Source organism: Vanacampus margaritifer, chromosome 14, assembly GCF_051991255.1.
Source record: "Vanacampus margaritifer isolate UIUO_Vmar chromosome 14, RoL_Vmar_1.0, whole genome shotgun sequence".
In the NCBI taxonomy this organism is placed as follows: domain Eukaryota; kingdom Metazoa; phylum Chordata; class Actinopteri; order Syngnathiformes; family Syngnathidae; genus Vanacampus; species Vanacampus margaritifer.
Window position 1 is genome coordinate 10,397,394 of NC_135445.1, and position 25,289 is coordinate 10,422,682.

Genomic DNA, 25,289 nt, shown 5'->3' on the forward strand with positions numbered 1-25,289 from the left:
TAGATTTGGGCCCCAACGTAAAAAAGGTTAAGAACCCCTGACATAGACAAACAAAGCCGCTGCCTGATTATGTCTGTTTGTGCATAAAATTATGATACATTTTGACTCCCCTTTTTCTTATGTGACCAAATTCTAAATTATGCTGCTAGTAAGCAGTATAATTGAGGACCCTAACCCTTAAACATGTTCTTATTCTTGAATTGCGTTACCTGGTCAATAAAACGGGACGGGAAGAGAAACGATTCCCTCCTGAATTTGGTCTGTTCTCCTTCTATCTTTTGTGTGCTCTGCTATGCGGGAGGTCACCCTATTTTAGCAGGCGCTTAAAACGGAACGGATCTAACCCAGATTTACTTGTGAAAGAAAAATGTGTGTGTCTACGGGAAGAAAGTGGGCTGGTCTGTGGAAAGTCAAGTGTGTGTAAGTGTGTCAGTGACGCAGGAGGAGAGAAAGTAGAAGTAGGGGCCCCGTAGGTAAAACAGCGAGAAAACGGTGAGGTAAGGCGTGTACTGCCTTTGAGATCAGCGTCCGAAGCGGGAGGGTCATCACCGGCTTGTTAGAGCAAGTGGTCATGGGGAACTTGGCTGACCGCGCAGTGCCCAAGAAGTGGTTGTCCAGGGAGGGCAACTCTCTCGAGCAACACCTGCTTTCTGACACTGCAGATGTAAGTGGAGCTCATAGAGATAAAAGGATGTTTAGATCGCAGCATGTTTTTGATGTATGTGTCATATGTGTCATGGACTAAAATACCTCTAGTTTTGTCAACAAAATAAAGCAAGCTTTTAAAAAACAATAAGGAACTGAAACTACATTTTACAGTTCTAAAACGAACTAAAGCTAACTATAATTAAAGCCAAAAATGTCCTTTATTTTCGTATGTGAGATTTCGGGGTATTTATTTCGGTATTAGTGTTTGGCTGTACATAAGAAAGAAGGTTGACAGTCATTTGATTATTGTACTTTACTTTAATACTTAGTGACCTTTTCTAATCTTGCACTCCACAAATACACCTTTAAAAAAAGCTAAAACTAATACTAGAACTAATAAAAACTAAACAAAAATGAAGCATTTTTGAAAAATAAAAACCAACAAACCTGCTCTAAAAATGTAGTAGAAGAGTAGTAAAAGTAAATTAATTAAAAAAAACTATACAAAGTAAAACGAAAAATAATGAAAAAAAAATACAATTATAATGAAATATCAACTATTGTAACCTGTGGGTAGTAATAATGTATGTAATGTGTTTATGTTGGAGGCCTCTGCGTGTAAGTAAGAATTCTGTGTATTCGTATTCCCAGAAATCCCCGTTGTTACCATGATTGTATAAGTGGCTCAGCAGAATTGCTAATGGCTGAGGAAATGTCGAATGTTCTGCTTAATCACACAGATGAGTACATTGACTGAATGGAGGCACATGCATTCTATAGTGTCTTCGTTGTTAACAATTTAAGATGAGAGACCAGTTCTGTATCACGAATATCATATTGCTGGTGTCGAGACAAATCCTTGTACCTCCAAAATAATCCCTTTTTAGGAGACCGCAAAAACTGTATGTTTGTTCAACCATAAACATTGTGTTGTCAAAGAAGCAAAGGCATTTTCAACTTTTGAGATTGGTCATTAATTGGTAAAAAAAAATAAAAAATACCACTTGCCCGTGTAGACTGACCAATAGTATAAATTTGTGAAAAAATATTAAATTGACCAAATAGAATAGGAGGGTCTGGCCCAACGCCGGCGATATAAATAGAATGTCATTATACAGCAATGTGACAATTTAGTAGGAAATCATAATTATGCACTTTGTGAAAGATTTGCCCCAATGCAAGTGGACGGTAATAGCAAAATGTTCAAATTCTTCAACCAAAATAAATAAATAATACCGGCTACTCGGCACAAGGTTTTGAGACAATCCCTTGTGAATGAAAACATACTGCATGGTGTAGCACTATATACAGTAAGTGCATTCTATGACCTTATATAAGTCATCAAGACCATATACAATTTTTCATTTTGGGACTGTGACGGGTTTTTTGTTTTCTTAATAACCCAGTTGAGTTGACTCAGGGTTCGCTTGGTTAAACGGTCAATATTACTTTAGCAATAATTTTGAACAATGTAAAAAAGATCTCTGGCATAAAAAATGATACATTCCTTCTTGTGCAATAAAAGTGTCACTGGAATAATCATGTGAACTGAATGAATGGTTATGATAATGAATATCATAGAAAAATAATGCCATTGATCAGAGGCAGAAACTGAAATAGCAGAATCCCAGCGGGGTCAATCATGTGCTAATCATCACCGATGACGTCTATAGGAAGGGCCCAGGGCCAAACATTCCAGTCTACATGCTCCTTTGCTTCTTTTTTAGGCCAACCACAGAAAGGCCGTGAAGTGGAAAGGCGGACAAACAAACTCGAAATAGATGAAAGAGTGTGGGAAAGACATTGAGGCAAATTACATTCTGTGCTCTGCTTTGGAAATTGTTTGGGGAAAATGCTTTGTTTTGCTCCATCAGCTGCTCAGTGAAGTTATCAGGGATTTTCTGTGTATTTGTCCGCATATTTTCTCCATTAGTAGCAGAGCTGCCAACTGTTACGGATTGCCCGTATTTTGTTACTGACTTAAGTCACTGAACGTCAGCTCCGGATAGTTAAAAAAAAATACAGTGGCTAACATTAGCACCGACACAGCGGCATATACTGTCGGGCCAAGTTGCTGAACTACACAGTTCATATGCATGCTATTGTTGTGCGCTGCCCCAGCTCCCTGCGAGCTACGGCTAGCTAGCTGATGTGGCTAAACAGGATACAGAGCCGCAAGTTCACTTTGCGTCTGGTGTCAACACAAGTTACTAATCATCGCCTCCATGACAGTGAATAAGCTACAATTGTGATTTGTATCGTTATCACAAAACAAGGATGGGAAGAAAATAGGAGAAGCCATGCTAATTGCTAAGATATGACAGACGTAGACGTAAAGCATCAAAATAAGTGATTAGGTAACTTGCCACGTAGATCTGGCTGGAACCGCGTAATAGTGGATTGTAACCAACTTTGAACAGCTGAAATCTCTGATCCAATAGCTTTCAAAATCAATTTCTAGCTCGAGCTTCAACATAAAACAAAAGCACATGATGGATGCTTCAAGCCCATTTGAAAACTGATTGGTAGAGATGACAATAACAATTACTTTTGTCTTTTGATCTCTCCCCCCCTCATCCATCTTGTGTTCATCGATAGGGCCCTGGCTTTGAAAATTTAGAGATGATGGGTTGAAAGTTGTAAAACATCAAGAAACGTGCCGAGAGATCTGACTTTTTGCTACATTAAATATCGTTCACCTCAGATAGTTTTCAATGCTATGTGGAATACAATCCAAAATCAATCAGTATCTTGATTTCACAATACAGAAAATGATATTTAAGTGAATGAGCCTGACAAAAGAGCAAGACATCTGGCGACACTAGTGAGGGCTTCCAGAGGCCACTAGCTGCTTTAGCGTCATTAGCTCTTGTTAACATGACACTTGAGTGGAAGCCTCTTAAACCGTTGAGTGGCACGGTTCCAAGACACATTAAATACCCTGCTGTGTCCCTCTGCAAGTACCCAAAGATGTATTCCATTTTGTTTATACGCTTTGGTACACCAAATGGTCTTTTCTGTGCGACTGTGAGGCAATGGCCTGGTGGTGTGCTGTAACTAACCCGATTGTGATGGAGCGACAAGTCATCATGCTGTGACTAATGAGCAATGACGCCTCTTCGTGTGACCATGTGTTGTTTTTTCACCAAGCTTTTGCAGTTTTTTTTTTTTAATCCTTTGAAGCCTTGTATAGTAAGAAAGCAACCATGCAGCGTATGCCTATTACAGCCTTGCTTTGTTGCCCTTACAGCTAGTGTCCAACCTTTGCTTGTGTTTGTTTTGCTCTCCGTCCTCTCGTCTATCTGTCGCTCCCCTCTAATGCATCGTTCTGTTCAACGAACATTTTCAATAAATATCTATCATAATACAAATACACTAATTTCTGGATATATACGCCGCTACTTTTTTCACTTGCATTCGACACTGTGGCTAATACAAAGGTGTGGCTTATTCATCAGATCACAATGGTGGCGCACTATAAAAGAGGTGCAAGAGCGTCAGGCAGAGCAAAACAAAACAGAACGAGAGCGAGACAATTTGCTCCCTCATTATGGAAAAGAAAGTAGCGGGAACATGGTGTGTTAACATTAAGTCGGTGCGGCTTATTTGTGTAACAAACTTGAGTATTCCCTAAATTGAGCTAGCGCGGCTTATAGACAGGTGCGCCTTATAGTCCAGAAATTACTGTAACCACAATGGCAGTATACGAAATGCCACTGATGCAAAAAAAAAAAACAAAAACACAAATCTGTTCAGGCATAAAATGTATACAGATCTCCGTTTTGCATGAATTACGGTTGGGTTGGCATGAACGCTCCATACAGAAACGAGATGTGCGAAATCCAGTAAACACACGCTTTGCAGCCTTTATACTCAGTGGCTTGCCTCCGTTGTGGTCAGACTATAGGAGGCAGTGAAGAGCATCTACAGCGCATGAACAAAACTTCACCACATTCGAAGTAGAAAGCAATTTTATATATACAGTATAACATGGTGATTTTGCACTTTAAATAAACTGATTGATTGGTTAATTGATTGATTGATTGATTGATTGATTGAATTCCAAGGTTTACTGTGTTTAACCCTATCAAGCCAAAGTATCATATTAAAAACAAGACATTTTGAGCCCTCTATTTCACGAGTAAAATATTTTTTTCCCATTAAAACCCTGACTTATATTATTTGACAAATTTAATTTTTTTCAAAAGGACTAATAAATCTATTTACAACAAATCCGAATGTTCTCTTTTTTTCATATAATGTCATGGTTCAGGCTTTATAGGCTTAAAACAAGCAGACAAAGCTTACAGCATGACTTAACACACCTTAGCATCTTCTCATAACAGGCTGCAACCACTGAGATTTACAAGTTTCTGGCTTCTGGTATACCACCAAGACCAAAACTGGTGTCAATCACATCTTCTGGCTGTTTTTAAGAAAGCATACAAGAGCATTTACCAGCAGGGGAGATTGTTATTGTATATAGGACAGCCACGGCCAGTGCACTCCTTCAATGTTACGTTTGGCCTCTCTGCTGCCTGCTTGACCGAATTTCTTCTTCAATTTTGGAGAGTCTGTTTGCCTTACAAAACATAACCTTATTGAGGCTGCTACTTCTTTTGGTTTGAGTGTTACAAAAAAAACAGAAAGCACATCAATAATTCATTTGACCCGTTGTTGAAGAAGGTAAACAAAGACATATACTGACAGGGGAGATGGTTGTCGCCTTTTGGAGAACCTGACCGGTACTTGCCAGAAATCTTTGAAGTTCTTTTAATGTTACTGCTAGTCTCTTTGGAGCCTCTAAACCAGTTTTCTTCTCCCCCCCCCCCCTAAAATAACATACTAAATAAATCACATGCTGACAATTTAATCTAAAGATATTCAAAAAGTCTTGAAACCAAGCACATTTCGGCCAACTGAAAATCAGGCTGAAAACCGTTTTGACTTGCAGTCTATCTATCAGCTTCTGCCTACAGCTGAGCATGTTTACCACCGAGACTGAAATTGGTATCGATCGACTCCTCTGGCTGTTGTCGAGAAAAGCAAACAAGGGCATTTAACGGGGGTTCCTTGAAGGCATACATCTGACGTGAAGATCAAACACCGTCCAGCTGGCATATTTGTGACTTGAATTTGTACAGGACAGTGAAAGTATGCAAATCAGTGCTGACGCATGGTAGGTGAGCGGCAGTGACATGCTGAAAACTCATCCGCCAGATGGCTCGGGAGGAGGCCCTCAACCAGGGAGCACTTTCATAAATCTGATTATGCTGCCTTTATTTTTAGCCCCTCTATGGCAGTTACCAGCGGCCATTCATTGGATTTTGCCCCATTAGCTTCTCATGCGGACTGGTGGCGGGGTCACAAACAAGGAGCTGGACGCTGGACTACAGCCACCATTTTAGCCTGAAGTTAACCCGTGAGATGAATCTGCTGCTATAACTAACAATGTAAAAACACACATCTACTGTATCTTGGAAATAACTGCTAGAAACTGTTTGGATAGGCGCATTCACATTCAGAACAAAACCCCCGAAGGTCACTGGGTTACCATTGCATCTGTTACATTAATCACAGGCCAATCAGAGTAACACGTAAAAGGAAACTATTAAAGCATCTGGTGTCTTTTTGAAACCGTCTGTTCTGATGAAACTGCCAAGCCAAAGTGATCCTTGTGGCTTACTTACAGATTTTGACAGTATAGTGATTTAGCATAGATTTACCTTTGGCGGGGTTATAAAAACAGGTTTTCCAGGAGTGTGTCAAATGCTTTTCCCAAAGTTTTTAAACCAAATACCACCTTCACCACCCAAACAGAGAGAGTGCACACTCTACAAATAAACAAATGAAAAACAAAGCCCATCAAGTGTGTTGATTTTATTGACGAAACCTGCTCCGCCTGCATTTATTTTGGCTGTCGTCAAGAAAGCAAACAACGGCATTTTTACCGACAAGCGAGACTGTTGTCTCATGTAGGACCTATTAGTTAGAAATCTTTCCATTTAATACAGTGTTTGTTTTTCTTTTTAAAGACTGGGGGATATTCAGAAAAACAGGAGGAAAAATTACAGGGAAAAAAAGAAAAACATGCTCTGCTCTCTTTTCTGGAGTAATTATTATTTATTTATTTTACCTCTAAACCCCAGGTGACTTGTAGACTCGCAAATGGCGGACACTTTCCCTCATACCTCTGTCAGTAAGGTGGGGGCTTTAGGACCCAGATGCGGGAAGGCAGGGCAAGGAGGCAGAGGTGCAGTCCAAAAAGACGTTTTAATATCTAATCAAAAAAACCTAACTTCAAAATACAAAATAAACTGAACTAACAAAACATGAACCTAAACATGACAAAACAACTAAGGCGAGACTAACAACATGACATGGATCCTGATCAGGCGAAGAGGTCAGCGTGACGTGGCGAAAGACTTACGACAGTTGCAACAGCAAAAATGAACCGACACAGACAGGGGGGAGACAACCGACTAAATACACCAACACTAATGACATAACAAGACACACCTGGCTGAGGGCACTGATTGGATGACACATGAGGGTAATGGGGAAAGGTGGACACAATCAGGGTTGATACAGACACCATACAAGGAAGGGCAAGTGACCTGAAACGAGAGGAGTCAGACTTTTCACAATAAAACAGGAAATGACACGACAAGGGGAACACACAAGGAAAACAGAGGCTAAACATGACAGGGACTAAACAAGACTGAAAATAAACATGACAACCTCCAACGTACCTTCAACTATATAACTTACTGGCTGAGTTACGGTAAATATACGAACATGTCACTCGATCTGCTTGATTTTACTAAGGTAACAGTTAAGTTTCTACGGATGCGTATTGTATGCGGGGAAAGTGTCCGGCATTAGCAAGTCTGCAACAAGTCACTTGGAGTTCAGAGGTTAAAAAAAATAAAATAAAATAAATGTTACTCCGAAAAACAAAAACTGATGCTGATGCTGGGGGGGGGTTATTTTTTCTCAGTTTTTCTGAATATTTTTTTTCCTGTTTTTCTGAATATTTTTTCCTCCTGCTTTCCTGAATAATTTCCCCCCTGTTTTTCAGATTTTTTTTTTTTATGACAGAAAAAGGTATGCAGTAAAACCAGTCTCCATACGACTAAATCATAAGTGTTTGAGTTAAAAAACAAACAAACTACAAACTACTGTATGTAGCATCCAAGAAGTACTGTGCAGTAGCTACATTATATGTGCATGCATGTGTGATCAACATTTATCAGCCCCTTTTGTGCTGTGACAGTCTTAAACTGGCTGGCTCTAAGTGATGGATTTCATAGAACATTAACACTGATCCCTGTCTGCTTTGCCGACATCGCTAATTCATCATCTCGCTGTGATGTCACGAATGCTTTGCTTTCTGTTGTCTGTTTTAACACGTTTGCCCTCCACACAAAAAAAAATCCTTTTGTTCTCATACAGTCACATTCTTCATGTGTGTTTTGCCTACTGCTTGTTCCACTTAGCGAATATCCTCACAGATGAGACATTGAGGGTGATTGAAAAGGACAGGGAGCAACCAGGCAGGATGTGATGAATCCCATGTTGTCGGGGAACATGAAAATAAGCAACGGCATCGTGATTCTCTACTAAGCGGGGCAGTGAGCGTGGAGACATAACTGAAGTTGATCTCAAGGGGGCTTGCGCAAATTGGAACAACAAAAATCGATGCTATTTATATCCCGACTTATGTCCAAAAGGGTCAGGACTCAAATGTTTTTGCTAGAAGCGGGACACCAAGATGTCCAGATAAAAAGGCTTTTTAACAGTCTGCATGTTCTTATGTTTGACATTGTTCCCATTAAGCCTGGAAGCCGTTTCCAATGTGATGCAAAGTGAAGCTAACTGGCACTTTTTGTGGTGTGGTAGAAGCAAATGGAGCCATGACATCATTAGAAGTTTCATAAAAAGACAATATATGATTCATGATGCCAACCACAGGAGAATTTAAACCCTCGTGGATGAAAAGCTCTCAGACCACCAGTTCCACCGTCTTGACCGCTGATTGTCAAATACGTACTTTCATGCATTTTCCCAGCAGGGCTTTATTGATTTGTTGGTCCACATATCAAATTCTGTCTCAAGTGCGCCCCGGCCATGATCTAATTTCACTAATGCTTGCACATTTTGCCCGGCCAGAGCTTCTATCCAGGCTGCTGTGTCATAAAAACTGAGCCCAAATGGACAAAGAATGGGACATTTTCCAACCCCCCACAATCGTGGTGGACGTTCCACACTGCATATTGTGCCAGAATTCTAAAGTAACTACTTCAGGAAAGAATCCATAGAATTTTGGCAACGATTTCAGAATTTATAGCCGTTCGTCTGCATGCATTGAGGTCATTTGGATCAGTGACTTGCCATAGCCAGCAGATGTGGCTGCGGTGAATAAAGCTTTACAACTTACCCAATGAGATGAAACTAAACTTTTATATTCCCAGAAAATAAAAAAACAAAATTCAGACCAAAATCTTATTTTCAAGAGTGATTTGGCTAAGAAGAAAACAAAACATTCAGCATTAACTTTAATGACCAAAAAAGAAGAAGCTGTGATTAAAAAAAATAAATCACAATTATACAAATGTATAAAAAGATGTTAACCATGTTTCCTTGCTCCAACACACATATCAAATGACAAACTCACCAGCAAGCTCTGCGGAGGCCTCATAATAATCCTTATTATTTGATTTAGGTGTGTTGGAGGAGAGAGACAAGGAAAACAGGCTGGATAAGGGCTCTCGAGGACTGGAATTGAAGTCATATCTTGACAAAAAAAAAACTAAAGGAATAAATTTGGGATGCATGATAATATCGGTGGCCGATAATTATCATCAGTTATCGGCCAATTTGACGTCAAACAGATACACCAGATAATAAAGAAATCCGCCGATAATAATAGACATGCCACGTTGGTCCATCTTCTGTGGCAGTCGCCAGTGTGGGCCTTCTTTACTGCGTCTCCCCAAAATTACCGGTTGTCTTTGAAGCAGAAATATCAATAAACTTCATGGTGTTGTACCCAATGTTTAAATGTATTTGTACATGTTAGACTTATAGGACTCGAAAGTATTTTTGTATTCAAGTAAATTTTTTCAAATAATTATCGGCTGACTTCGGTTATCGACATTGACACTTTCTAAATGTTTGGTTTATCAGTACCGGTTGAAAATAGCATTATCGGGCAACCCTAAAACAAATCCTTAAGATGCATGGAGATGGAGAATACAAGAACACAACACCTTGAATTTGAAATGAAATATGTCATGTAATATTTTATTTTTTAATAAAGAAGGGTTCGGTGAATGCTCATAGGACACTGGTGGGGTTCAGTACCCTAACTCTACCAGTCCCAAACCTAACCCTACTAAATGTATCACACTAATCCTACTAACACTAACCCCCAAACCTAACCTAACCCGTTCAGTTCCATCTAAACCTACTAAATCTACTAACCTTATTAACCCTAACACTAATCTATTTTATATAGAGCCACCTTTCACGTGTTTGTTTGAATTCAGTCAGATTTGACTTCATACCCAAATTTAATGAACACATTTTTTATTTCAAAACCACATGCCGTCTTAATCCTCCGCCCGTCTTGTTGCTCACCTCTCTCCTCTCTCTCTCTCGTTCTCTCTCTCTCTCTTTGTCTCTCCACCCTCAGAAGTGCGACTGCCTGCTCAGCCTGGAAGCGTACTCGTCCGAGCAGAAGCATCGCGTGTGCCAGTGCCTCAAGGACAACATCGACAAGCAGCTCCAGCTTCAGCGGAGGGAGCCCGCCGTTCAACATTTTGACCAGGTACGGACACTCGTGGGCACGTCCATTGAGTGTTCTCACCACTCATTTCCGGCCTAAAACAGGATGCGGTCAAAACATCACCATGTGTGTGCGCATAGATTTGCATGCACATTCTCATTCACATGTTATCTCAGTGAGCAATGTGTTCTTCTTCTTTCAAATCTACTTGCTTCCTGCCATTTTTTTCCATATTTGGTGCTGACCCGGGCTGTGGTCATGATGTTTACTCTCTAGGTCCAAGGTCTTCAATAGGTGGACTGCAGCCCTGAACTGATCCCAGACACCTTTCTGTACAGACCCACATCTATTATTAGATTGGACATTGCAGTCTAGTAGTTAATATATGCATGCAGAAAATATACCAACCAATCAAAAGCATTGTCATTCCTCAGCAAATCATATGCAAAGCAGCTTTGCGAGTGGAGCGATCGGGTGTGTGTGAGGCAGGTACAGTTGGTGGTGAGGAGAAAAGTCCATTTTAGAAATTAATGTTGTTTTAAAAGAAAATAATGAAGAAGAAAAAGTTGGGAAACATTGGGACAGTATTTGCTATCTGCTAGCTATTTTAACTCCATTGAATGATTATAGGTTCAATTTTCCACAGATTATTAATTTGTCCGTCCTTGTTTCTGAAATTAGCTTAAAAGAGCAAAGCTACACACACACACAGGTTTATATTACTATCTTAGTGGGGACATTCCATTGACATAATACATTTCCTAGCCCCTTACCCTAACTTTAACCATCACAACTGATTACATAACCCAACCCCTTACCCTAACCCCAACCAAAATCCAATTCAAACCTAAACTCTAAAAGCGAGTCTTCAGCCTCAAAAAGAGGTATTGTAAGTCGGTCCCCACTGATAGTTAAACCCGGAATATGGACCCCCTAATGTAGCAAAATCACATTTGTTCCTAGCAACAAAATGTGGACATCTTAACCATTGGCAATGGTTTTAAGTGGAACATCCCATCCAAAACATGGACTTGAGTTGGATGCTTTTTTGTTGTTTTTTTTACATACAAATCACAGTACATAAACAAATATCACATAATCAATGGAATCTATTTCATGTTTTTTTGTAAACACTGGCCTTTAAACAGTTAAAATATCCAAAAATATAACTTGGGCACCCCCAAGTGCGAGGGCCCTCTTTCTTCTGACCAATGACAATTAGTCACTTTTTTGAGGGCCTAAACTTGCTTGAAAGCGCATGCACAGTATCCACCTGAAAATGTAAATGTACAATATGTATTTTAGGGGCTCCAAACATGACCCCTGAGAACTCCCTCTGTGGCGCCCTGTAGAAACTTCGGTAGCCATCATAACATTATGCATGAAAAAGTATCATATGAGAAAAAAAAGTAGTATAAAACTATTAGGTACTGAATTACAGTGCACATGCTATGCCTTGACTTTGAAAGAACTGTCCAAAACAGGACCGCTATAACTTTTAATGAAGGATTTTTGCTCTCGGTGGATGAAAAGCTACTTGTCATTTAATTCCTCCTTTGTACTACAAAGTACCTGTATTGTGCTTTGAGCTTCCAGCTTTCCTTTAAGTCCCATTAAAAATGATCTTTGGCTAAATTAGCTAAAACTGCAATAGCTGATGGCGTCTTGCTCTGTACAAACAAGCTGTGACCTCTTCAAGGCAAGACGAGGCAATTTTGGTTTTATAGAAGATTTCATACACAAGGCAACTCAATGCGCTTCAGGCGTATTGTGTGTGCACAATCTGTTCCATTGTCTCAAAATTTAGTTTGGTTTGGCTTACTTGGTAAAATGCAGTACAATTTTGCTCAGTGATAATCTATTTGATTCCCAGTGTTTAACGCCTCCTTTCAGCACAAATTATTTTCATCAGCAGATACAATGGGGGCACTTAGCACAGAGGTGGTTATCATTGAACATGACTCATTTCACATTATTATCACATGAAAGAGAGGACCGTGTACTACTGGTCCGCTTCATCCCTAAACACTGTCATCTTATTCCTATGAGGTGCAAATAGCTTTGAACTCCTAGAATTTCACTGGGGAACACAATGTTTGTTGAGTTAGCTCTCACAGCAAGTTTTGGAGTGATCCCTGTTTTCTTACAACATATGAAATAATTAAATAATTAACTCTTTGACTGCCAGACGTTTTCAGAAATGGGTTGTCCCCAGTGCCAGCCGATTTTAAGCATTTTGACTGATCTTTCAAGGTCCATAGAAAATTATGTGTTTGGACTATGGAAACACACATACTACCAAATGAAAGATTGGACTCTCATCTTTCATCAGAAAAAAAAGTTTGTTTCTACCTTATTCCGTTTTTGAGTAATCAACAATAGAAAATGGTTAGTTTCACCTCTGTTTTGAAACAAACGTCTTTTAACGTCTTTGGCACTCCTCCGTAGGATTTTACTAAACGTTATTTAACGTTTTTGGCAGTCAAAGAGTTAAAATTAACATTATTATTTTTTAAATGCATACATTATTATTATTATTATTATTATTATTATTTATTTATTTATTTATTTTTCCATAACCAGTGGACTTTAATTAATATTGGGGGTGACATTAGTCATTGTCATAGTCATAGTCATAGTAGTAGTAGTAATAATAGTTGAAGTACAAGTCATAGTAATTGTAGTGTTCATGCCCCCCCCCCCCCCAAGAATAAGCTAATTTAGGTGCAACGAGCTGCAAACCACAAACGTAAACAGCGTGCAAAGTGCGTGCTTGGCAGCCGGGTAAACATGTTAAGCTGGGTAAATCGATCACATATCGACAGGTGGCCTATTGCTGCGTTTTCCATCTTTGATTGAGTTTCACATCTCACAGCACGTCAAAAAATGTATAAATACTGAAATATCGATTATCTCCTCTCAATGTGCTCGTCCGGTCCAGTTTCTGAATCGCTTATCACATTGACTTCAACAGTGTGAAATGGAATCTGGGCCTGTTTAATTCAACACAAAGCTGACATACTTGCAAGAAGGCATGGCTGAACAAAGATATTTGTAATTAATGAGCAATAATTTTCTGACACATCACGTGAAATTAGATAATTTCATTGATAATGTCTCATAGCAAATGTGGAATCACTGGCCTATTGATACAATATTGACGCATGTATTCAGGAGACAATGTCCATTGACTTGACTGCTTATTCAATTTTGATTAGCGTCACCTGAGTTTCCTACAGGGCCAAATACGCATCCATTTGGATGCAGTAGCTCATACGGTAGACGACGTGCATCCTTCTTCACACACTTTAGCCATCTGCTATTCTGCTCCCCCATATTGGAAGCGTTTCACTCCTTTTAACTTTGTTTGTATCACACGTTGTTGGCCGAGCTCGTCGGTGTGAAAATAACATTCACGAAACGAAGCTTTCAGGAAAAAAGACCATCAGCGTCTGCAAGTACTGATACAAGCCACTATATGTGAATACTTAAAATAAATAAATTAATCATTTGAAGCCTCCTGTTATGCTGTGGCTTGCAATTTGTAATGGAGTGTTACTATAATACTAAATTGTGTTATCAATTAGAGGTTGTTTTTTTTTGTGAAGGTGTGCCTGCAAGCGAACAACAAATATTCAACAGCTTGTTAGTCATGGCTTCGGTGTGTGGTTGTTTTTCCTCGGGCAGGGCGAATACAGATTTGCCCAGAAATTATTATTTTTTTCATTGATAATATTTATAACTATAGCCTGGAGTTGTACCCCAAATCCGTGTTCGCATATTTGTTTACTATTTAACCAACAACCCATTCGAATGGGTTACTTGATTGTTCTTTTGCCGGAAAACACGTCATAGTTCAAAAATTGGAAAATCCAATTTGATCATAATGGTAAATGGTGAAGTACAGAGTGTAGTTTTACACAGCTGTATCTACAATTGTTGTCCAAAGCGCTTTACCAACCCTCACTCATATAGGCCTGCTTTTTTTTAAAACAGTGTACCGCCTTCAGGATCCCTCCCCATATAGATCCTCAATAGCAGAACTTTATTTGTGTCGTGTCTGTTGTACTACTTGCTAGCTAGCACTAAGCTAACCTAGGACAATTCATCTCTCCGATCCAGAGTCCAAACTTACTTTCGCCTTCAGGAGACCAATGGCAGAACTCAGGTCATTTTTTTCCTCTTTTTGGTAACGTTTTCAATCCATTCGTGTCGTGTCTGTTGTGCTACTAGCTAGCTAGCACTAAGCTAACCTAGGACGATTCATGATTCAGATGGGCTTTGTCGACTGATTGCTTAACAGTTCTCATCACCCGATTGTTTAATGTGTGAATCCTAACCATAAGTAAGACGTTTTGTTGAATATTCCCATTAAAAAAAAATGTAAAAATCGATTTGGCCGCATATCGAATCAATTCGAGAATTGCGCGCTGCAATATCGCGATATATTGCCGTATCGATTTTTTTCAAACACCCCTATTTTTACACTTGTATGACAGTACATTATGTTGAAATGAAGTTGTGTACCATAAACTATTAAAGAGACATTGCCACCTTTAGGCACACTATTAGCTATTGAGTCCTAAATTTTAATTGACCACTTTGCCCAGTAGGAAAAAAAATGACATATTGAGGGAATATATGTCCAAAAAAATCACACTTTGATCATTCCTGACATATTCTAAACAGAATACTCATAATACAAAGTGGATAAAATATATATATATTTTTTTATTGCTACATCAAATATGACCCTCTGATGACTTAATAGAAACTGAAATGCCCCCCAATCGCCTCACATGTCTTAGATATTCTTATGAGCAACCCACATTAACTCGTGATTTATTACATCTGGTTTATAGTCATAGTCATATGCCTGCTATCGTAAACCGTCATTCACTTTCACTATTCGCTTCTCCTTTTTCCCTGAAACATCTTATTCAATCTAAATATGTGCTGTCTCGAGGGCGCGGAACTGTTTGCTTAATCATATTGAACATCTCGACAAATGAGTTCACTTTTGATTGCTTTTGTGCGTACTACCTCAGAGGCAAATAGTTTGATGTTCAGTCAACTTCAGCGCTGCATAATTACATGCTAAATCGGGGGGAGATGGGCTCGGTTTCCGCTGCATTGGGTCATCCGGTGTGTGTTTTTCTTGCAAAATTCCACCTATGTAACCCTTATTTTGGAGACTGTATTGTGGTGTATTAGTCATCTACAAATATGTATTCATACTCTTATTGGCATTTAGGAAGGACTGGCTAGACAAACAGTATACAAACTATGCCATTAGCGGCCCATTGTACAATCAGCAGCCCATGCCAGAGCTTTTCTATGATTGCTATACACAACTAAAATATAACCAAAATTCCCCTTTCATAACATCCTGATTAATAAAGCTACCAAATAGGGTGGATTGTAGTTGTTTGCGCTATTTTAAAATTTTCTTCAGTACACGTTGCTCCTTTTTGGTTGTGAATGTAGAAATGTGATTCTGCTGTTGCTCAGAACAGCGTGCATGTCCTCTATTTGGCTCTGCACTGCTATTCATTAGATAAAAACATCAATAATAATTAAAGCTCCAGAAACATCTGTTCTGCCCAATAAATACGTAATTTACATGCCTCTTACTGTCTTTTGCCTCCCTGCTGCAGACTCGCGTTCCTGCTCATTGTCTCTAATTAGACATGGGTGAATTGCATTTGGCTTTCTCCGCAAGCTATTTTTGAGGATGCAAGGTTTAGATTGACTTTTTTTTTACTGAGAAGCCGTTGCTGCCTAAAAAGAAAATGCTTGGATATTAATACTTTAATGCACATTTCTTTGTAGCTACAATAAGTCCCCGCATGAATGAGTGCATGATGAGATGCGGTGACAAGATGTTCTATCTCGCTAGTAATGACTAAGTCTAGATTTATGAAATCATAATTGACTAGTGGTAAACCATGCAAGAAAGATTTTTGTGAGTATACACTCACAGAAAAAGTGCAAGCCTAATTTTTTTTACATAACAAATTCCCATGTACTTTTTATTTAATTTAATTTTTTTAGATAATTTTAACACAAACCCTCCAAAAACTTGATACATATTCATCAGTTTAATAAAGCCTATTCATTTGAAATGCACAATTCCCCAGTTTATGTATTTAATATTAATAAAGTATAATAACTTTTTTTTTCTTTTTCGGTTTTGGGATGTCTGCATTCACTTTCATCCCAAAACCATAACAATTTTAAAATGGGGAAAAAAATTTATGGACATAAGCGTTTTTCACATAGAAGTATATTTATCGTGTGTAGGTAATATGAAAAAAATATATATACTTTATGAATTTAAATAAATACTCTCATTATTATTAATTTGGAGTAATTATACTGTATTAATACTAAATACATAAACCTGAGGATTATGCATTTCAAATAAATAGGCTTTATAATGAATATGTATCATATAAGTTTTATTTGGTAGATTTGTGTTAAAATTATCTATAAAAAAAAAGGAAATGGGAATTTGTCATGGAAAAAATTTACATAAATCTTAAGTTAGGCTTGAAATATTTCTGAGTGTAGTTTTACTTAATTAAGATTATTTTACAGTGCTTATCTTGTTTTTCCTTTTTCAAAAATGCTACTTCAAAAAAAAAAATGATTTGCTATGGGTAAAAATAGTTTTGAAATTCACCAAAAATGGTCAACCATTGTCCCAAAACATTTTGAGTTTGACTTAATAATCTTATACATGACCAGTACAAAAAAAGACCAAAAAAAACAAATACAACATTTGACCACTGAATCAGCATTGCAGAACTTTTCATTTTCTCATTTTGCATTCAATCCATCAGAGTTGTTTATAATCTGGCATGGCCGCTTTTGTTTTATGGCGCTCATTAAGAAGACAAATATCCAGGAAAGCAGTCCACTGGGTTTATTATAACTCTTCTCTCAACTCCACATTAATGTTTATGCAGTGCGAATACAGGATTAGATGAAAACTGCACAATTACTAGAAAACAGATGCACACATTTCAGATGAAATATTACGAAAAACAGTATACCAGTACAAAAATATAAACATAAACTACACACATATTAAAAGAAATAACATTTTAGACAAATATATGATGAACACTGTACGGTAAAAAATAATTACAAATTAACAAAATTAATCAAATATTAGCAAAATCTAACAACATTGGGACAAAAGTTCAAATATATTAAATAAAAAATACAAAATATATTAGATGAAAAATGTTTAATTTTGGGGAAAAAACACAAATATTGGCGGGAAAAAAGTATACTGTCAAAACCGAAACAAAAAAGATTACTGTAAGATAACTCAAACTCAAAACACTTTTACCACAAATCATCACCAATCATCAAATTGTGCTTGCAATTCAAAGGAAAACATCGTCCAAATAACGCTTCAGATCTTAAAAAACTCGTAAGTTGGGTCACTCATATCTCTAATCATAAATAATAATGAAATGACACATATAAAGTAAAAATTTCACAGATTTAAAGATAGTCATATACAGAGGATAATACAAACGTAGGCAAAACAAAATATTAGACAAAAAATATTACAAGGAAAGAAAAACAACAGAAATACAATAACAATAAAGTATTACTATCGCCTGGGCTGTCCTTCGCCATGTTTCATCGTTAATAATTTGTCTTCTTCAATGTCTAAGTTGTGCCTTCTTCCTCTTCTTCTACTATCGATAAGCTAAATAATCAAAACGCATCTGAAATTTGTTCGAGGTTTATCTGTAGACTTCTTTATTGACATGAGAGAGGATTGTAGCTTGTAGGTGAGAGCAAACTAAATGCTAAGCTAGCAAAAACATGCCAACGGTTACGTAAACTGAAATCTTATTTGGTAATTGACAAAATTGTCCGTATCTCTCAATGTTTTGTCTCTCGTTCACCTCCTACTGCTCCGAGTGCATGCAGTATCTCCTCAGACATCTTCTCCCTGCTCATTTGGCCCACTTAATCTCTCGTCCTGTTTAGCTTTTCCTAAATATGCTCACTCACACACAGAAAGCCCGTCACAGCGATGTTACGTTACCCAGCAGCCTGCAGTGTATTAATTCCCCCGACCGTCTTTAAACATTAATGGCCTCCCTTCGGTGGGCTGGCGTTTAGCTTTATTTTAGCTCGACTTTAACTATTCATAAGTGTGTTGTGTAACAGAGCGGAGCGGGTTCGGACGGGAGCCACGCGGGCTTGACCCACAGAGGGCGTCGGCGAGCACGAGATCCGGCCACTTTCAATTGTAATTACATGCATTCTTCACCCTGGAAAAACATGAAGTCGTGCCAAGCATGCTGTTCAGCTGGAATAATTGAATTTGCGCTAGTTCAGTGGAACGGAACATTTACATATAAATATGTTGCATAAGAATGTCAGCATTTCATGCGAGACTTCAGCAAATCTCGTGAGACTTCAGCTTCTTAGTTGATATTTTTGTGACAGGAGGGTGTAGATGAAAAGAGTGATGTAACCGTAGAACCATATGATGCTGTAGAAAAGCGTCACGCGCACTACTCTGAAAATATTTGTGTCTAATATAAATAACGAATCAAATGAATTGATTTTTCAATTTGATTTCACAAAGCAGATGCTAAGGTAATTAGCATGCATCATACGACCGCGGCCCCACATAGAGGCAATGTTTTTAAAGTGACTCATTTACATGAAGCATTGCGCAACATCCCCGGCCTCGTTTCCAATCTGTTTGCCTTACTAAATACGGAAGACAACATGTCAGTTGCTGTCGTCCACATTTCAGCTCCACAAGAACTTGACTTCCAACTTGAGAAAACACATTGCGGTTTTCTTGCGCTATTTCTATAATGTAAACAAAGAACGTTTTTTTTGTTTGTTTCCTTTCTTGTGGCTGATTTGCCTTAATTAATGTATTTTGAAATAAAGATTTCATTTATTGTTGCTTAGTTCAAATGATTTTGTAGGGCAATACCGTTTAAGTTGCACAAATCTATTTTAAATTTTTGAATCAGAAATTAATCACCAGTTCTTGAGTAGTTTTTTCTTTATGTACCTATTAACTCTTAGTAAGTAATTGGAGGTCTATTCTTTATATTTGTCTTAATTATCTGTTTGTTTGTTGTTGTTTTGTTTTTTTTGGGGGGGGGGGGGGGTATGTATCATAAGTACTAGTGGTATCAGTATTTGGTATCGGTGACTACTCAAGAGCGTAGAGCTCGTTCTGGTATTTATCTGAAACAAAGTGGTATCGAACATCCCTCAGTTGTAAAATTTTTTTGAGCATGTTAACAGATTTGAACTTACATTCTTAAATTGGACAACATTTTAGAAAGCTTGACTCACTTCCACCTTAAACCTGCCAGGCTTCTGTCAAGCATCATCACAGGAAGAGGTAATTTTACTTGACTTATTTGTATACTTGTGTGACATTTAGAAGCTTCAAATGCTACTTAAAATATCTTTAGAGTTGACAGTGGTGCTATGGTGGCACTGGTTTGACCCTGGAACAAATTGTTTGTATTTGAAATAGGGCTGTCAGACAATAACGTTTTTTAAACCGTAATTAATCGCATAATTTGCATATATAACTCGATGCTGAATTATAATGATTAATCACAAATTAATTGCGCATTTTATATCTATTCTGTATCGATTCTAAATGTTCAATAAAATACTTTTTTCAAGTTTTCAACACTCTTGTAAAATAACATAAAAGTGGACAAATATGTTTACCTACTACGAATATGGTTGTATTTTTTATTTCACTGATACAGTAATTTTAAAGTTATTCATAAAGTTGTTTGAAGTTAAAAAATATATACTATGCAGGTTCAATTGAGTTTAAAACATTGAGTCATTGATTTCTATTGAGGTATTTTTTTCTGCCCCTAGGTGGCATTAGTGTTTCATGTTGGATGTTGGTGACAGGAACACTACAGTTTTTGTTTCAAATTAAGAGCAAAACTAATTAGAACATTATTGACTAATTAACATTACAGTACAAAGTGCTGGAAGAAGAAAAGCAAGTTGATAATCTCCCCTTTTTTTTCCTTTTTTTTTAAAAATGTCATTGATTAATTTTGTGGAATCAGATGTCTTCTGTCCGACATGGTGGGCAACAAAGGCATGCACTGTGTAATCGACTATATTTAAAATAGCCCGTATACAAGCACATGATGCGATTAGATAAGGTCTGATGGAGAGCTTGCGTCTCACCTTCGGGTTGGGGTCTCGCACACACCCACCCACCCACACACACACACTAATAACACGTGTGTGTCTGGTGGGCCCGTGTAACTTCCTGCTCTTTCGGTGGGGTTTGATTCACGGCTTTGATTTGTAACTTCTAAAAATAGCTCGCCGAGAGGGAGGCAGGGAGACAGAAGGAAAGGACACTTGGATGCTTTGCTCTCTCTCTCTCTCTGGAGAGTTACTTTGAGCGTTTGATCTTTTAATAACCTTCACTCTCGTTGTGTTTACAAGACATTTAAGCATCCCCGCTCACCTCAGCCTCATCTGTTCTTCTTTTATTCATTTCCTCTGCTCTGTCCTTCACTGAATCAACCCCCCCCCCAACACAGCCCCCTCCCAACCTTCCTGGAGCTTTACCGCACTGTCTTGCTCTCTCACTATCGCTTGTGCGCACATTGGTGCGATCCTGAGCCGGCGACGACCCAACGAGACAAGGAGCGCGTCAGAAAAGGACAGCACACAACAGGGACATTGGATTAGCTGCACATCAGTGTGTGTGTTTGCGTGTGTTTGTGTGTGTGTCCTCTTTGCACGCCAGCCAGCTGTGCGTCCAGATGCCTGTGTCTAAGGTAATGTCTTACCTTCTGTACCAGTGAAACAATGACAATTTTATTCCAGTGGATGGGATTATAATGTGTGTCGAAGCTGTAATTGTTTTTTTCCTTCTTTTTTTGTTGTTTTTTTTTTTAAGACGGCATCAATTAGTGGAGGTTCATTTCCTTGGATTGTGTTGGAAGCATATGCAGGTAGTGTAGTGGTTCACATAGCAGACTCTTTAATGTTCTTTGTAAAATAGCTTGGCGTAGACAAAACACACGTTTTGATTTATTTTGTGTCAATACACGATTTATTCATGCAAATTCCTTGCCATAGATAATTGGAAGTGTAGTGGTTTACATAGCTGACTCTGTAATATCATCTGCAAAGGAGGTGACCATGGAGGAAACTATTACATTTAATAAAGGCGAGAATCAAGGATTTATTTGGCCATTGGAAGTATAGTGCTACACATAGCTGTCTCTTAAGTATCCTTCTGTAGGGAAGTGGGTCGCAGAACAAACTATACAATTTTTATTTTGAGATTCAAAGATTCAGATGCGGATCCAGGATTTTACTTCCACTTTTCTTGCTTTAGGGTATTGGTGGTATAGTGGTTCTCATCAATGACTTTCGAACTGTTCAGTTCAGTTGTATATTTTTCACATTTGTTGATAATAGTGTAGTGATCCACACAGCGGACTTTTTTGATATCATTTGCAAAGTAGTGGGTCACAGATGGAACTATTTTGCTATGGATCCAGGTAAAGTTGTAGATGTATTTATTTTCACTTTTGTCGATATTGGCTTTTGGCAGTGTAGTAGTTCACATAAATACATGTATAATATATTTGTGAAGTGGTATACTTGGGTCAAACTATTTTTCTTGCACCAAATCCTGATAAAATATGGATGCTGGATTTTTTTTTTTTCCACTGCTGTGAATACCGCCGACAATATGTTGCATAGTGGCCCATATAGCTGACTAATCTGTTGAAACGATCTAACTTTAATGTGATTCTTGATATGGGATTCATGAAAAAAAAAAAAGGGACTATTTTCAGTATCGAGCCGATACCCGGCTTTATTTCAAGTTGCCTGCACTCGTGATAACGGATGATACTAATCCAGGAACTAGAAATTAAAAATGAGAAGAATAGAAAATTGCCGTTAATTTCATGCAATGTTAAAGAAAATCACTATATTGTGATATATACGTAGGCCATTCTTAAGAAATTTGATGTATCAGAGTGCGTCACGAAAGGGTTACAAATATTACATGTTAGTGGAAAGTGGTCAGTTTCAGTATATTGTCGTGAGTTGCCTGTAATGTAGTTCTGCTTCGATTCTCACGAGGGCGTGTTGCATCAACATAAAAAAAAAACATGACATATAAACATGATAAAGCTTGTGCTGTGACATCATGAAGATTCCGTCTGGGCTGACAGCTTGTCTCACCAACAGGAGATCAAATGAAACTTGTGCCCCATCCCTAGTCACTACCTCAAAAGGGAGATGCCAAAAAGTTGGATTTTGCTGCCATTCACAACTTAATGCATACAATTTGCAAACCGGACTATAAGGAAGTGTCGTGGAGCAGCGTTGAAAGCGCTTTATTTACACTGGACCAGAATGGGTCCTTCATATCAAGAATATGGCGGCAACAAATAACTCTAATTATAGTGTGCAAACAGGTCCATATATAGTCGCTCAATACATATGTACCGTGACCCAGACGACAGGCAGAGGAATAAGGAGGCCTTTATGAGCTTGTACTGTAATGTGCTGTTATGCAATAAGTGATAACATACATAATAATGACAAATTCTGAAGATTTTTTTTTATTTCTTGTGAGTAGTCATAACATTATGAAAAGAATATACATCAAGGATTATTATTAAATATACATCAATCAAAAGGATATTAACTCATTCTCTGCCATTGACGGTTATAGACGTAAAAAATTCCTTTGAACTATTTCTATTAAGCATTTTTTCCACTTTTTTTAACAAAAGCATGAAAACCTTGATTTTTTTTTATTGTACATTTAGAACAGATATCAAATTTGTGAGTTAACTAGTGAAGTCATGCGATTAATTACGATTGCAAATTTTAATCGCCTGACGTGATTATAAAAAAAGATGATTAAAAATTAGGGGCTTCAGGCGATTCAAATTTGTAATCGTAATTAATCGCATGACTTCACGAGTTAACTCACGATTAACTCTTTGACTGCCAGACGTTTTCAGAAAAGGGATGCCGTGGGTGCCAGCCGATTTAAGCATTTTGACTGATCTTTCAAGGTCCACAGAAAATTATGTGTTTGGACTATGGAAACACACATACTACCAAATGAAAGATTGGACATCTTTCATCAGAAAAAAAAAGTTTGTTTCTACCTTATTCCGTTTTTCAGTAATCAACAATAGAAAATGGTTAGTTTCACCTCTGTTTTGAAACAAACGTCTTTTAACGTCTTTGGCACTCCTCCCTGGGATTTTACTAAACGTTATTTAACGTTTTTGGCAGTCAAAGAGTTAATCACGAATTTTATATCTGTTCTAAATGTACAATAAAGACATTTTCTAGGTTTTGATACTCTTGTTAACAAAAGTGGGGAAAAAAAAAGTTAAATTAATAGAAATGGTTCTAATGAATTTTTGGCAGTCAATGAGTTAATCATGTTAATATATGACTGATTAAAACCATTAAACAGATGAGGATTATGGCAAAATTGTTGTTCTGTTGCATAACAGCACGTTACAAAACAATATTATTCATATTTATTCTTCCAAGTGACTTGATTCGGGAAGAAAAAAAACTATTTATAACGTTATGACGTTCTTCTCATAAAATGTATTTATAGACTTAAGAACCAAAATATATGACTTTATACGTGTAAAAGTACAAAATCAAAATATGAATAAATACATGAACAGCAAACCATAAATACATTATACATTCCATCATTGTACATAAATTATTAAAGCTATGTAACCGTCTGACAATAGGTGCAAAAATCATGTATAGTACTCTTTACAATTTTTTTTAAAACACTTGTTTTTTGGGACGAATTAGGTGAGTGTTCCAGTTGTTTGGGAACGAATCGGTTCATATAACTGCTGCAACGGAGAGTGCAGCTGGTGGTATGCGTGGTGAGCAGGGAGTGAAGTGGCTGGGCTTTTGTCAATGGGTGTTTTACGGGTAAACAGGGACTAGTGAGTGAAGAGAGGGCCAATTAATCTGCTGCACCGGTGACATATCGTTGAGAGTTGAGAACGAAAACAATAATAATACTTTCAGAATTAAAGGCATCGTTTCCACAGCTTCTACATAACTATGATGGCAATAATTACCAATGTTGTTAATATAAGGCTAGTAAACGGTATAGCAATGATAGAGAAAAACCTCTGATGGATGTAATAATATGTGCTTAGCGATGCGTCCGCTGTGTTCATTATGGACCAGTTGGCATCCAAACATAAAAAAATCATCCACGCTTTCTCCTCTCGGAGATCAACTGTCTCTTCTCGTTACCAAGACTCGGGAGTCCACCTTCTTCGCCTCGCGGGCACTCACTCTCCCCTCCCTCTTAATTCCATGCCCCCCCCTCCCCATCCTCTTCTCTCCATCCTTCTCCTCTTCTGTGTTCGCTCTCTTGTCGGCCGAGCCCACACTGACACAATCGCAGCCGCCGAGCCTCCGCCGACGCTCACTTTGACGGAAAAGGAAGTAGGCCACTTGAATGGGGACGCGTGGAGCGTTTTTCATGACCTTTTAGCGGACTGCAAAACTCAGGACGACTTCCACTCGCCAGGTAGGAAGGATGTCCTTTGAAAACATGACTTTTTCTGGTCTCAGCAAGAAGAAAAAGTGTTGTTTTGTCCCTGCCGGGCAGGGAGTGGTGTGCTCATATGACTGGATAGATGTGCAGGAAAGATAGGGAAAAAGCAATAAAGGCTTATTTCGCATTGGGAATCTTTTACGAAGAGTTTGCAGCATGTGTCATACACTCACTCCTCTGGTCTTCTTCTTTACTTTTTCTTTT

General features: G+C 38.1%; 1 protein-coding gene across 8 annotated transcripts in view; it reads left to right on the plus strand.

Annotated features, from left to right (window-relative positions):
* Window positions 1-25,289, plus strand: part of rgs3a (regulator of G protein signaling 3a) — a 123,199-nt gene that overhangs the window by 47,168 nt on the left and 50,742 nt on the right. For 5 of the 8 annotated variants that reach the window (XM_077586332.1, XM_077586333.1, XM_077586335.1 and 2 more), the window contains one exon: window positions 10,346-10,480. In XM_077586332.1, coding sequence (XP_077442458.1) covers window positions 10,346-10,480 — 135 coding nt within the window. Of the gene's footprint in view, window positions 1-514; window positions 665-10,345; window positions 10,481-21,105; window positions 21,274-24,891; window positions 25,059-25,289 lie in introns of those variants that run through there. The other 3 variants (XM_077586338.1, XM_077586339.1, XM_077586340.1) reach the window with 3 other exon arrangements.